Here is a 15,649-nt window from a genome sequence, read left to right on the forward strand (position 1 = left end):
TGCACACACTAGGAAAACAGCCTTTCAATTCAGTTTATTGGAGGTGGGAAATTAAATATGTTGTATTTACCATGCACAGCTCCAGAGTCTCCTCCTGGGATTACTAAAAATGGCATCATGTATCACATCTGACCCAGCCATTCAGCAGTCTTGAAAGTGAAGTACATGACTACCATTGTCCATCTGCTATAATTTCCCAGATCCAGGTCTGGCATTTAGTTTATCTTAATAGCTATTGTTTAGCATACAACAAAAGGAATCACCTTTTGCTTCACCAGATATTCCTGAAAAAAAAAACCAACCAAAAAACCTCAGAAAACACATAAAGAACAGGTGCAAACAAACAGAAAATGAGCCCTCCCCTAATCGTAATGAGGAAACGGAGACACCGTGGCTATCCTTAGAGCTTGCATGTTTATTGAACAAATCCTACTAAAATAGCTAAAATACATTGGGTACTTGTAGTGCATTATTAAAGATCACATTGTTACAAAAGCCTGCATTTTCAGCAGTACACAACTGCAACTATACATAAATGCCACAACTGCTGAATATTACTTCTTGCCCTATATACAGCACAGTAGACATATCTAATCTATTGGAAAATAAAAGGTACAAGAAAAGGGATACAGAAGGTGGGGAAAGGAAAGAAATATAGGAAGTGCAGTGCATGCATTGGTATTTAACAGTCAGAAGCTAATATAGTTCAGAACAAGGCCTGCCCTGTAAAAGGAAGAGCTAAAAGACAGTTATATAAAAAATCAAGGTGGGCTTTCAGACTGTGTCTAACACAACAACACTCCATGAGTAGATGATACTGTTTAGTTTTGTGTTTTGCGTTGTTTTGTATTGATAGTAGTCTGGGAGCAAGAACAAAAATGTAAAGTCCACATGTTGACAGTACTGTGGAAATGTACTCTTCCCCTTTAGGACTTCTCCCAGAAATTTGCTGTGTTTTTCTTACTATATCCCCTATTTTGTGGTTTTAAAGAGGGCATTACAGCTTGTCCCTTCTTTAAAAAAAGGCTTTTTTTTTTTTTTAAAGGCAAAAGTCAAAAGAGATTTTGAGAGGTTGGTGGAAAGTTATTGCTCATTTTTCTCCATTAGGTGGACAGGAGTCAGAAAGGAGATTTTACGTAAATTACAGTTTTGTGATTGCTCCCACTATAACTGCATGTTTGTGAGTGGACCCTGATAGGGAATCAGTTCCTCACTTGTACACTATAAGTAGTTACTCACCTACAGCACTGAATAAGAAAGCCACATTGAAGACACAAGTAAACAAGTCAGTCCAGTCAAAAGAACAACATTCAGAAAAGCAAAGTACCAACACCTTCTCAGAATATGGAAATAAAAAATAACTCCATCAGAGCTACCTTGCCAAGGAGCATATTTAAAGTCCAAAATAGCACCATTCATCAGTGTCTCAAATCCCGTGGCAGCATCACAATCACTTACCACAAGGAAACCATGAGTTTCATACTACTTCTATACATCAAAAGAGTACATGGATAAAATATAGAGATATACAGACAATCGATGAAAATAAACTACTAGGTTTGTTACATCTAAATGAAAAAAAAGGGGGGACTCTCAGCCTCTGCAAGAAGCAGTTTGGGATGGTGGAAATGGAGAGAGCAATTTACCGGTTGTGTGTGAGCAGTGGAGTTTGAGTAGTGGAAGACATCGCTGTGGTAGAACTAGGCCTGAAGGCCCACCTGTAATGTTTGTAAACATGGATTCACAGTGTGAAATTCTGAGAGCTTTCGCTTGAGTCAGAATGTTAAAAACTATTTTTTATGGTACACGTTTGTCCACTGTTATTCTCTAAAGCAAGGCTCAGAGTCCCATAGTTTCTTCTTACACTTGATGATTTACACAGAAACAATTCCCGATATATGACACCATGACCTCATCAAACCCATACACCATATGTAATACAAATGAAGAAATTATGATTAAAAATAGTAGAGGTAATCAATTTTGGTGAAATGGTGTCCATAGCCATTTACTGGAACCAGGCATGCCCCTCCTGCCTCACTTTCCTTCTTACGATTTATTTCCTTCGAAATGGGGAGAGTTCCCTGTGGAGAGAAAAAAAACAGTATTAGCTGTGCTTTGTGAAGTCCATTTGGCAAGGTCCTCCCTTTTCCTGTCCTAAGGTTTCCATAGTTCCCTAGCTTTAGCTCAGAAGTAAATGCCTACTAAACATGGCTGAATCAATATAATAAATAGTAATTCCACAGGGAGGAAAGGATTGTTTAAAAATAGGTAAGACTTACAGCATCTGAGGAAAATATTTCAACTGAGGATGGACAAGTATGTCCTAGCAGCCGAAATGCAAGTCTTGAGCCACCAACCATCCTACCCTGCTGAACTGGGGAATTTGGACATTTGCTACACCTGGGGTGGCCCCAACCACCCCAGCAAAGTTACAGAAGAAGCAATAGAGTGACAACACTTTCTGCAGCTCACCACCAGTTGTACATTCTTACACTATTCCTCAAAATTATTTTTCTCACTTCTGCCAAACCAAGGTGCCCTTCATAATGGCTGGGACAGCTCAGGTCTAAAACTGTACCTGCAGGTGCTTTGTGTGCAGTAGTTCTAGAATATGAATATGGCTGAAAATGAGCAATTACCTATTTTACACATGTGAAGCCCTGAAGATAGATACGGTGTCATGAATGCAAAATTCATGGCCACAAATTGACAGATGGCACCTAGGCCTTTAGAATGTACAACTCTACCAACTTGGGTAATCAGAAAATTGACGTTAATGGTATTGTCTACCAATAAAGTTGTTTGCTTGCCCTTTTAAACCCTCGAGCTGCATTTTATGGCTGCACTTGGCCTTCAACATAAAAGCGTGTCTTAGTTATAAAATATCATCTTATTGTTAAGAACCTTTTACAGCTCGGACCTCTCATCTTTTAAACACCTTGCAGCTTAAGCAGCTAGTATGCACCATTAAGTGACTTTCCTATAGTAGTCATTGAAAAGAGCACTCAAAGACAATGTAGTGTGTTACTTGTCTCTGGACAAGTAAGGAGACAGTGTGCCACATCAGCCAGCTGTCTCCGGTAGGTTTTTGTTAACCATACTTAAACATTCACTGGCTGAAGTCAATGCCTATTCAGCAAATTATTTAAATTTCTAATTCAGTTTAAGCCTCAGAAGGAAGCCTAAAAGCTAAGCACATGCTTGAAGTATTTTGTTGATGCTATGCCACTATGGGATCTTAAACAACAAAGCCAAAACAGAACACTGTGGGATATGTGTTTAAGAATCAGAATTGTAAATATATTTTATTGCCTTTATTGCTTAGTACATGTTTGTCATATAAGCAGATTGCTTTTAGTTTGTTTAAGAAATCGAAGTTCTCCGAGTTCGGTTTTTCTGATCTGAGAGTTGTGAATTTCTGAATTAGGAATTAAACACCTAGCAGTCTCACAACTACCATGGAAGTGCAGTTTTCAGCAATTTTTCTTTCCTGGCCCATCAAAGCTATAATTTTCACTGGAATACCCATATCTGCTACATTTACCTGTGCTAGGAATGAAGCCACCCCATGGCTGTCCCACTGTCTTTATCAGTTTACAGGATAACTTCTGCTTTCAGGTAGATGAACTTTCCACAGGGTTCTGCACTGCATACAGCCAGGAGCAGTTTTCTGGCTGAACACAGAGTAAAATCCATTTCTAGGGGCAAATGGTGCCTCTCCCTTCAGGGCATCAGAAATGGAGAAGCCAAGCAGACTTTGATCAGCACATATGCAGAAGGGCTCTGCAAGCCAGGGGAAGGCTTAGAAACATACCTTACCTTTGCCAGAGCCAAACAGGGGATTTTGCAAAAGACCATTTCAGAACAAAAAAAATAATATTTACATTTTAGCGGCTGCACAAATATGTTTCCTCACAGGACTCTAGAAAATTCCATCCTCATGATAATATTTTTGCTTTTTTGTTGACTGAATTTGATACTTATGTATCCTCAAAGGATATGAGAAGAAAACTAGAAACTTACACATGTGAACAGGCGCACTACACAGACCAAAGGTCTGGGCAAATTTCCAAAAGCATTGTGTTGGGCAGTTCCTTTTCAGCTGTGAAAACAATCTCATCCTGAAATTCTGCCATACAATCATAAGATAAAAAGTTCCATATGACCCTCCTAGGTCTGGAAATAAATTGTCTTTAAGAAATGTATCCTTTTACATTCGTTGGTTACATGAAAACAAACAAACAAGCACTTTTATGTGAAATAACAGTTTTTAAAAATTCTATTAATTTTACTTTATTCTTTCAGTAGTTCAAGCTGTTTAGCACTGAGTATACAAAATAGATGAGCTAAAAGACTGAGCACTTTCTGCTATCTTATTCAGCAATTTAGTTTTATAAGATGGATGAAAAAAATTAGATTCTAAAGACACCCAGTTTCTGTTAAGGCTGATACTCTTCTGGAATCTAGTTTGTGTGCAGCTAATATTCAAGTTGTTTTGAAGATCAATTGTGAAATAAAATTTAAAATCTAGTTCTAAAAACTGGTCCTTGATAGCATATGTCAAACAGCTTTTGAAAAATTACATAAATGCTAGAAAAAATCCATCATATTTAAAAAGCAGGAGACCAATCACTTTAAAAGAAAAGAAATATAATATTTTGACTAGCTGAGAAACAATTGTCCCTTTTGATAAACTTTTAAAATTTATATATGGCATAAAACCATGGGTATTCATAAGTCAAATATAATGCACCATTGTTACTAACTATGCTGCAAGAGTTCACAGCTTGATCCCTCTGTTTCAGGAGCAACTCTGCTTAATGATGAACGACAACTCACTAAAAGCAACTAGCTTAAAATTTTGAACAAAAATAATGTAGTTAACACACAGCTGATTCATTAAATTAGCAAATTCATTTAATGTAAGTATGACCACGTACAGCACATTCATTGTTATCTGGCATTGCTGTCAACCTACTCAGCTGAACTTTTGAAATACTTTGAATGTTAAGAATGGTAGTACTACCATATATGTTAATTTAAAGATTGTCATGTTGGCACATGAGTCTGCAAACAACAGACTGCAAATAGCCCAGCTCTAAATTTAACAAGTTCCTTTATAAAGAAAAAGTGTGGAAAATATAATGTCATCCAGATGGAATAGCAGAGTTTTGTTAACAAGTAGCTGGAGTCTAGATAATAATTGAAACAATCAAAACATTTTTCCACAAGTTCTCTCCTTTACTTACCTGCCTTTTTTTTTTTTTTAACAGATTTTGAGTCAGTCATGAAAGGTAATATAGAAATAAAACATGTACATTCTGTGGTTTTGAGTAACTGTTGTATTTGCCTACTCAAACTTCATATCTAGTTTCACATTTATGAAACCAGCAATGGTAGCAGAACAAAACCTTATGAATCTTGTCTGACAAGCCACAACTTCTACATTTATGTTGGAGTACTTATTATCAAACTCAGATGAAAACTGACATGCTTTGTATGCTTGTTACTCAAGACAGGTAAAGCACAAGCAGAAAACTTAACAACAGAAAATAAAAACAACACCTCCTTCCTCCTCCTGCATTATCACTGACTTTCTTACCTGCATTGTTAAGACAGACTTGCCAAAATCAAGCATGTCAAGTTTGTAAAATCATACAACAGGCTTAAGAAATATGAGCTCTTGAAAATTCGTGTGTTTTCTTTCTGGTATGTAGCCAGCAAGAGTCCATGTTTTCTGCAAGCCTGAAGGCTAAAAACATCATTTTAAAATGAAAGCTGAAATCCTCAGTTAACTGCCTGGCTCAAGGAGCCAAGGCTTTAAGAAAAACAGAATACCATGAGACCATGTGATGAAATCATGGGAGCTGGCTGCTCTCTTGAAGCAATCACAAAATGAAGTCCCTTGAACTTACAGTGTTTGGTTTTGTTTGTTTATTTTTTAGAAAACTTTCATCTTAGTAAGCTAATTAGATGATAGAAATTATATAAGTAACTTTACCTTTGGAAATCCCTCATCCCCTCGGCTGGTTGGAAAGATTTTCTGGCTTACCCAAATCATTAGCCTTCGTTGATAAACCTGTAGTGACATAAATATATACAATTTCTTACTAACAAAGAGAGATTCATTAAATGCAATCAAATGGTGTTCATGTGACAGACTGCATTACTAAAACCAAGAGTATGTCAGCTGAGCTTGGCTGAGATACCCAGCTGCATTTTATGCTCAGTACTTATTTTTGAGTACCCATGACAACAAAATCTGTCCCTAGAGTATTTCAACTATATTGTTTATGGCAATCAGCATTCAACAGGCTTTTTTTAAAAGAGCGTAGGATTGATTTTTTTAAAATTTCTTGAAGAAATCATGTATAAGAGGATGTCCTTACTAATGAACTTACTGAAAATATTGTGAGACCACACGGTCATTCTCTTCTGCCAGAAGTCGCCAATGAAAGACCATTTAATGAAGATTATTACCTTTGTTGATGACTGCAGGAGAGAAAGGCAACATGCCTTTGATAATCCCTTCACAAGCAACTGTGAACTAGAACTTACTACTTTCTAAAATCATTTACACAGCTATAATTCTGAGTTGGCACCCTGTATTTTAGATATTAAAGGAATTTCAGCACATTATAAAAGACATACAATAAAACAGCTAGCAACAGGATTTAATAGTTAGGGTACTGGCCTATGACTGCTATAGGAAAATTTTACTACGGAAAATTGGTGAGATCCAAAGGCAGACACTGACTACATTGTGAAGCTAGAGTGAATAAATGCCAGGCTAATACACCTCAGTTACACTGAATCTGAGCTGGAAACCTCCTGTGCTTCAGTTTCTCAAATTCAGGATGAAGATCAGAGCATTTCTTTATCTTGCTCTCATTTAACACTGAAGTAGTCAAGTACAAGTTGCACACCACACTGAAGATCTTAAATCTGTTTTTCTTTTGGGTCTGCCTCCTGGGCTTTTAGGGTTTTATGAATTGAACTCTTTCTGTACAATGCCTGAATGTCAAACTGTAAATGTTTTGAGCTATGCATTATAAATTACACCATTCAAACTTGTTTGCACTTTGGGAATCAAAAGTTGCCTTGTCACTTAAACTCCTATTGGACCAGCTTTACTGACCTGCTTACTATTGTATTTATATGAAAACCTGAGGAATGTTTTCCTTTCTGTGGAGTTGCATGTTGCCTATGAGTTGCCAGAACTGCACTAGATGTAGCTTGCAGAAATCATCAGAAGATTACTAAATCATCTTCCAAGAGATAATCCTGAACTCTACTACAAAGTAGGTAGCAGAGGAGGGAAATTTAAAACACAGATCATGGGGCAGAGGCTGCTCTGACACACTCTGCCATGATTTTCCACAGTACAAACTACAGTGCTTTCTACCTATTAAAGCATCAGGTTTTATTTTGTATTTTAGATTACAGTATGATTTCAGACAAGCCAGTTAAAATGTTTGGGTATGGCTGACAGAGAATAACTAATACACAGGACAGGGCACTCTGAATTTATCAGTTAATGCTCACATTGAATAATCGAGACACTTGAATGAAAGATAACAAGTAAACCTTGAGCTCTCCTATTGCTATTTATAATCACTGATTACCCATCCTACAACTGTGCATTGATTTTATTGTGTAGTCATATTCTTTGTATGAAAACTCACAGTGGGGAACAGCCATAGCAGCTCAGCTCTACAACAAGACATGAGTGCTCAAACCAGCAAAGTGTACAAAAATAGGTTTTTTTCCTACAGGAGCAAGGGATAAACATCAGAGTACAGTACTATTCATTATGATGAATATGAGCTTCTATATTTTCCATACAGTGTGAGATATATTCAGGTTAGTCTATGAGACTTGTCATTTCTGTTAAGAAATTAATAGGAATAAAATAAGCACCTGCAATTAAATGACAAAGAAAGGATCCTCAACTTAAATTTATAAGAAATTAGAGGGACTGGAGTTTCAGGGTGGATTTTGGGAATGAGGCAGGAGGATAAAGGTGTAAACTGTAAAAAAGATCCGTAACTATGCTCAACAGTAAAAAACAAACAAACAAATAAACAAAAACACCAAAACCCACCACCGCCACCACAAAAAACACCCATACACAATCCCCCAGCAATCTTTCACAGTAATTTTATGTGGAGAAAAAAAATCAGTAATGTCCTATTTTCTTAATATCTCTTCAAAACCAACTACTGTGGCCAGTATTGGTAGATTATAATAATGTAGACCTACTCTACATGCAGTAGCTATTCTGCTACAACTACCAAAGTCCTGAATGGGCAGCCAAAAGACTGTAATTATCTGCCTTGTAAGCAATGCTGAAAGGCTGGGGAATCGTGGTTTGGATCCTGGCTAACTGGAAGAAGATTCTGGAATGGAAAAAAGATGCCAGTATAGAAAAGTCCACATAGGACTGACTACAATCTACTGGGAGAATAAAAGGAAAAAAAAAAAAAAAAAAAAGACAACTACAACAACTTACCGTACCACATGCTTTATAACATGCAGAAACTGCTAAGATGTTCAAATACACTGACAACAAGGGTGTTAAAACACACAGCAAGAACCTTTTTGTTGATTACATCAGCTCAAAACAACTGATAATAATGTTACAAGTTGAGCTATAGAGAGAGAAAAAGTGCAAAGCAATGTTCATTACAGAGTAGGGCATAAGGCTCACAACATTCCAGCGGTTAGCAGAAGCAAACACTTCTAAATAAATGCTTCCATTGATACACACCATATTTTCATTTCTTAGTACTTCCTCTGTGACTACTATGCAAGTACAGGCTTGGCTTAAATAACCAAAGTATCAGGATTCAGAACAGGATTACTGAACTTTAGGATGGACTGAAAACTGAAGTTATTGCAAATCTATACAAGGCATAAGAATCATTAGCTGACTCAAACTGATAGCCTCAGTTTTTGATAACCTTTAGGGAAAAAATGAAGTGAGTTAACTTCATCCATAAATGATCAGAGTGGATCATCCCTAAACATCTGACTAACAGCATTACGACCCTTGGAAGTTTGCCTTCCTGGCAGAGCACGTGATACACAAAACCATTCACTTCTGCTTTGAGAAGTCAGGGAGAAAGAAACCCAGTGATCTGGGAAGTGCTGTCTGCCACGGTGTTCTGCAACAACAAGCAATTCTGCCTGAAACATCACCACCAATTTGAAATAAGGATTTCTGATCTATAAAGAACATGTTTTGAACTCTTAAGCCTCCATTCTCTTGAAAATATACAAATAATAAAAATTAAGATTAAAAATCAGGAAAAGCAAAGGTGGAGGAAAATAAATGCCCAGTCTATTTACTGGTTCTTACTGCACTCAGACTCCAGAACTACTCACTACTACTTTTTTTTTGTCAAACCAGATGGATTGCTAGAGTACATTTTTTTTTCTCCTCTGTCCAACAAACAAAAAAACTTTTGTTGTTGTTGCTGCAAAGGCTCTCTTTAACCAGCATTCTTCCATTTTAAGCCATGTCCTCTTTAAGAGCAATAGTAGGGGAGCACAAACTTTTGCCCAGCTTTAAAACAGATACATAAAATAATTTCAACAGAGTTGGACTAAGTCTACTGTATCAGTCATATTAAAATGCTAAAATTAATTTTGTGCTACCCACTCTTCATTCCTACTCACTGAAAGCATCTTTCAAACCTTCAGATACATTCATCAAGAGGGAAAAAAAGCACCACACATAAACAGATTTAAGGCATGCCAAACTTAGTAAAATGAGCACACTACCATTAAAGCTTTTATAGTTAAGAAACAAGCAAGAAAACCTCCACACTTACTTTTTATATCACTTTTGATTTTTTAAAAAAATTATTTATTCATGTGGACTACAACTGAATTCCTGCTCATCAAGTCTCATTCAAGATGTACAGGAGTTGGATTCAACCACAGTCTGGATTCCCAAACTATAAGCTTTGTGAAGACCAACTCTGCTCTGAGTACATCAGCAACCACCTTTTGAGAACCTTCAGATAACCTTTTTATCATATAAACCAGTTCTGGGGTGGGGAAAACTTAAAACAAAAAGGACATGATGACAAGCACTCTAGAAATTCCCAATTCCAAATAAAAGTTGACCATCTGTAGTAATTCTGCCCTAGCCTACCTAGAAGAAAGGAAAAAAAAAAAAAAAAAAAAAAAAGGAAAATAAAAGAGGAAAAGCTTTACTGTATGCATTAGCAGTCTAACAGCATACACAAATGGCTACATGCCAAGGAACAGGGTAGTAAAATGATCAAGAGAAGGGGTGTGCTGTTCCCCTTTGCAACACTCAAACTACACTTGCACAGCTGTGAGGATGGAGGGCTGTGTGCCTACAGCACCTAACCCAGAACAGAGAGCAACCATCCTTCTGCCATGCTCCCCTGGGGATGAGCCGTGTAGCTGGATAGGAGCACTGCTCATAATTTCTGTACTAATATTTCTTTAGTTTGGGGATTTTTCATCACCATTTCTCTGTTGTGATGACACAAACCAATGGTATTAAGGCTCCTAGAGGAAAAGTTGCAGTTTATTTCCTTTGTGGCTGGTCACAGCATCACTGAAAGTGTCTCCCACATTTTCTTTACAAATGGAGTCGTGATGCACTTTCTTTTCCAAAAAATAACATAGTTGCCTACTAAGATGAAAGAGTTATAACTTTGCAGGTTGTTGGCTTTTTTTAAGTTTCTTAGTTACCAGCTGGTTTGAGCTGTAACAGCTCTTCCCAGCACATCCTACCACGTGCTTCTCAATCCCTCAAATGCCTCCCACTGCAGTAAAAAGTTCTCTTTGTAACCAACAGCTCACCATCACAATCCAGATGCATAAAGAGAAAATCTTACTTCACCACTGTTGGAACACCAAATAAATAATTGTTAAAAAAAAAAAAAAATCATTTTAAACAGAACCGGAAGGAAAACTTGTGCTAGGATCAATGCATTTACTTCAGTGCAAGTGGTTATGTTCTCATCTGCAGTAGTTTATTTTTAACACTGTGAGGGGAACATTATGAAAGCATGTAATATTAACGTCCACCATGTTCCAAACCTAGCACGCAGGATTTAATACATAAAGCAACTGTCAGGTGAATGGTTGCTGCTTCTCAAGAGTTTAGTTGGGTGGCATTCTGCTTTCAATTAGCCTTGTCTTTTGAACCTTGTGGAGAGGGCAATGACAGGGCTACATCAAGAGTGCTCATCATTACTCCTTATTTCAGAGTCAGTTAAACTTTGGTTAATCTTTGTTTTATTTGCGAAGCTGTACTCATGATCAAATGAGATGCTGCTGTTGTGATAAGCTGACTAAAACAGCCTAGGCAGGAAAGCTTTGCCTGTTGAAACATCAGAAACCACAACTTGCCCAAGTTAAAATGCAACTTAATTACATTACCTTAATTATTTAAAAATAGTGTGAACACGTGGTTTAGCAGGTGTGAGGCCTGTCAATTTTGTGAACTTGATCACTTTCGTGTGTGTGTGTGGCTCTGCATCACAAGTCTGAACCTCGGGTTAAGGTACAGAGACAGTTACCACCAATAAACTGTCTTCACATTTTCAGTATACTGTCAGGGCAGCGTGTTTTTCTATCAGTGCCATGAACATTGAAAAATCAGTGGGGGAAAGAAATCACAATCACTAAACTTGGTTAATTTCACACAGCAGAGAAAGGTAGCTAAACAGTTTAAGAGAACTGATGGATAATTACACAATCATTCTCCTGGCTGGCATTGCTCCAAGCGGCCCACCTTTTTGGCAGGACTTTACTTACCATTACAGTAAGAATTAATACATGGCAGTACAACAGCAGAACATGGCAGGACAACTGCACATCTGAACTTGCCTTTGACTTGTGTGCATCAGCATCCTTTGATGGCTCTGCCTTTTCAAGGGGAAGATATTACTGCTGCTTTTTATTCCTTTCCATCTGATGACTCAAACTCACAACCACATAACAGATGAAAAAGCCTAAATGAGACAAGTATGCTCTTCCTTGCATCCCCCTCTCCATGCTGCACATGAATTGGCAAGTTTATTCATTAGAGGTTTTTTGCAGTCCTTGTGCATCACTTCTTCAATTTCTGTCAATTTCACAGAAGTCTGCTCCTTTCCTACACAACATAAGAAAGTGACCTTGGAAGTAGTTTTTCTAGATTTTAAGTACAAAGCTTCTCATGTAAGCCCATCTTCATCCATTTTTCCTTTCATAGTTCTTAAAGCTTCTGTTATTCAGTTTATAATTAAGTGTCTGCTCCTATGTAGTTTCCTATTTTGTCCCATCTGTATCAGCCTCTTGGAATAATTCATTCCTGCCCTCATCCAAACTATATAGGTTCAATCTTTCGTACATGTACTTACAGAAACCCATGACATATATAAGAAAATTATCTGAGTGACTCCACCAAATTTGCTAAAACATGCTTTTAAGACTAATGGGCTCTACTGCTGCAGAGAGCCTTGCTGCAGGAAAGGATGCTGCTAGACAGTAAGCACTGGGAGCAGGCCCTTTTAACTAAGAGGCGTCTTACATGACTACTGGCCTCCAAAACTCTGTGAGTATGGTGTTGAGCAGAGGGAAAACACAAGCTAGTATAGCTTTAGTCAGCACACTTCTGCCAAATTCTTTAGCTGGCCCAAACCCTCAACAGAAACTTTAGTTGTATTCTGCAATACGTGATTGAATGAGGCTAGCTATAGACAACACTCTTTTTCCCTGGAGAAGAATCCTCCCCACACCACCTGAGTGCAATGCAAATTTTAGGCACAGTGATCAATTTGCACTTTTCTGGACTACTCAGGATGAATCTAGCTTGTGTGCTGCAATTGCTCTCATGGTGCTTTTTTGCTTCATTAATATGCAAAAACCACTAAAAGCTTTGTTAATATTTACCATGTATATGAAACTAAGAGAAAAAATGTCAAGGTGTACATCGTGAATGCTGTCATAAATACTCATTTAACTTCTGACTGAATTAATGAATTTAACAAAGATGCTCATTACCAGGCTATCACACTCCTTGAAAGGAAAAGAAATGCAATTATTCCCAAACAATAAGAAGAAACAAATATATATTATACAGAAAGTTTCATTAACCGAGGAAATTGCTGTGAACTATTCCACCAGTAAATTTCTGTGTGTGGACTCTGAAAACACAAAACATTACTCCAGAAAACTAAACTCAAAATCCAGTGCAATCCAGCACCTTTTTCACTTCATTTTGTTTGCCTCTGTACTACAATGATAGCTTTTGTTATTTTACTTAATATGCACACACAAAAAAACAACAGTTAACAAGCCAGACAATTAAAATATTATTCGAGTTTTCAGTCAATTACATATGAGTTTGTAACTTGCTCAAGTGCAATAAGGTAATAAAAAGTTTAATTAGTAACCATTTGTATCTACATCTAATGGCTACTGCAGAACAAGACCAGAAACAAGTCCCAAGTTACAAAATCAGGTGAACACTCAGCATAGCAGCAAAATTCAGGACCAAAGGCTGCACAGGTAAGTTCTTCAGTAGTTCCACATGCAACACTGCCAAATTATGGGAGCAACAGAGAAGGAAGAAAAGCAGCATGGTCACAGCCTGACCAAAACGTCCATTTAGCCTCATTTCCTTGCTTGAGGTTTTTTTTTTTTTTAAGGGAAAGACCAGCAAAAATAGCGGCCAGTAGGGCAATCCTGAAGAAAGAATAAGACCAGAGACAGCCCAGAATAATTCTTCTCCTGTGTGCTCTCCCAATTCCCCCCTTCCAATTTTGGGGTACAAAAAATGTATAGACCGAGCTGAATCACAGAACATGTTTTGTTTTTTAATTCCCTATAAATTTTCTAAATTAATAGCTTGAATACCATAACTTACAGAAGACTTAATACACTGCTTTAGACAAAAACTGTTTTGATTTTTGTTTAATTTTGTTTAAACTTCTCACACATACCAGAAAAATGACCATAAATCCAACAAGTGATGTTGTTCTCCAAGTGTTGGCAAGCTCACTGCCCCTGCTGACTGCTTTCCTGCAGAGCCTAGCCATGAAAGCCTTTTCCCTCATGAGATACCAACCTTTTTTCCAACCAGCATATTTCAGGCAAGTATTAAAAGCCCCAGTAATCTCTTGGAAATATGAGACAGAACCACATTGTACAGTCAGTACTTACCTCACTAAAAGAGATGTAATGACCACAGCTAATGATATCGTAACAGGTGCTTGAAAGCATTATGGTACATTTACCTGCAGTCACCATCTTACCAGCATCTAGTATCATTTAACGTAGCTTAACTGCTACTTCAAATACAAAAATTCAAACTATCATGCATGTTCTGTAGGCTGAAACTAATAAAATATCTATGGGTTCTGGAACTCCTCTAATGAGGACACACACAGGAAAACAACTTTCCTGCCAAGTACTATTTCTGGGATTTGTATATGCTGTCTTATATAATTCATTAGCTGAGAAATTAAGGGTAAGGACATTTACCAATATTTCCACAGGATTTTCTTCTGTCAGCAGGAACAGAGTTATTTAAACCCATACTCTTTCATGATGGAGATCTATCACAAATATAGTAATGTAAAAACAAAGAAGGAAGATCTGTTTCCCCTTAGCTTGAGTAGCTCTATGATGCCAATGCATGCCTTCTAAACATCAATGCTGCAAGAATTTGAGAGTTTTTTTCTGAAAAAGTACATAGTTAACCAAGCATTACACCACCTTCACTAAGAACACCCAAATTTCTTATAACTTTTTTCAACTTTTTCTTACACAAGTATGCCACACAACTAGACAGACAATAAGATTAGTATTAAAAAAAATAATCCAGAAACATTTCTTCCTGCAGGATGAGAAAACACTACTAGTTTTGAGGGTGGTTTTTATTTTTTTATATGCAGTATTTACAGAAGGAAACATCAGGAATCCTCCCAGGAACATTTACATAGGGATTCATTCAGTAGTGCTACAGTGAATTTGCCAGACCAGCAGTCTAAATAGAATTTCATCTAAGACTTGAACAATGATTCATAGTATGATTCTACATTAAACATTTGAAAAGAACATTTTTGCACCTTTCCAGATTGCACCTTTAACCAATATGGTTTAATGAGGTGAATAAAAATTTGAAATAAAAACAAAATACAAATATTTTAAAATATTTTTATTAAAATATCCTGTCCTAGTCAATTATACTAACTGAATTATGTTTATGAAGTTGTTCTATGGGTATTAAATGTAGTCCCTCTCTTTAGCCCTGCACATAAGGATCAGGTGTGGGGCAGCAAAAAAAGAGTAAAGATTGTTGGTGAGGGTTTTAGACCCAGTGACTTAAAAATCAACGTCATGACTATAGTATTACAAGATGCATATTAATTCTTAGTTTTGATTTTCCAAGATTTCAGACTTTGTGCAAAAAAGTTCAGTAAAGGTTTGTCCTGGACAAAGTAGTATGTAAACCTCCAACTCCATATGTCAACACAGTTCTATTCAGATGAAGTATGCTGTTACATAATCACAAAATTTCAGCACCCAGAGCATGCATGTTTTGTGACTGGATAGAAACATATATAGGCAGAGCTTTTGTTTTTTCATGTGCATATTATATGTGCATATA

At 37.0% G+C, this 15,649-nt stretch overlaps 1 protein-coding gene across 1 annotated transcript; it reads right to left on the bottom strand.

Moving 5' to 3' along the window:
• Positions 1–1,958: 1,958 nt before the first annotated feature.
• Positions 1,959–14,286, bottom strand: NREP (neuronal regeneration related protein; the record flags this gene model as incomplete). Its single annotated transcript, XM_080362514.1, has 3 exons — positions 1,959–2,084; positions 6,005–6,082; positions 14,200–14,286. The coding sequence occupies 3 exons, from the start codon at positions 14,284–14,286 to the stop codon at positions 1,959–1,961; spliced, it is 291 nt and encodes a 96-aa protein (XP_080218640.1).
• Between the last annotated feature and the right edge of the window lie 1,363 nt (positions 14,287–15,649).

This window comes from Nesoenas mayeri (assembly GCF_963082525.1).
Source record: "Nesoenas mayeri genome assembly, chromosome: Z".
NCBI lineage: Eukaryota > Metazoa > Chordata > Aves > Columbiformes > Columbidae > Nesoenas > Nesoenas mayeri.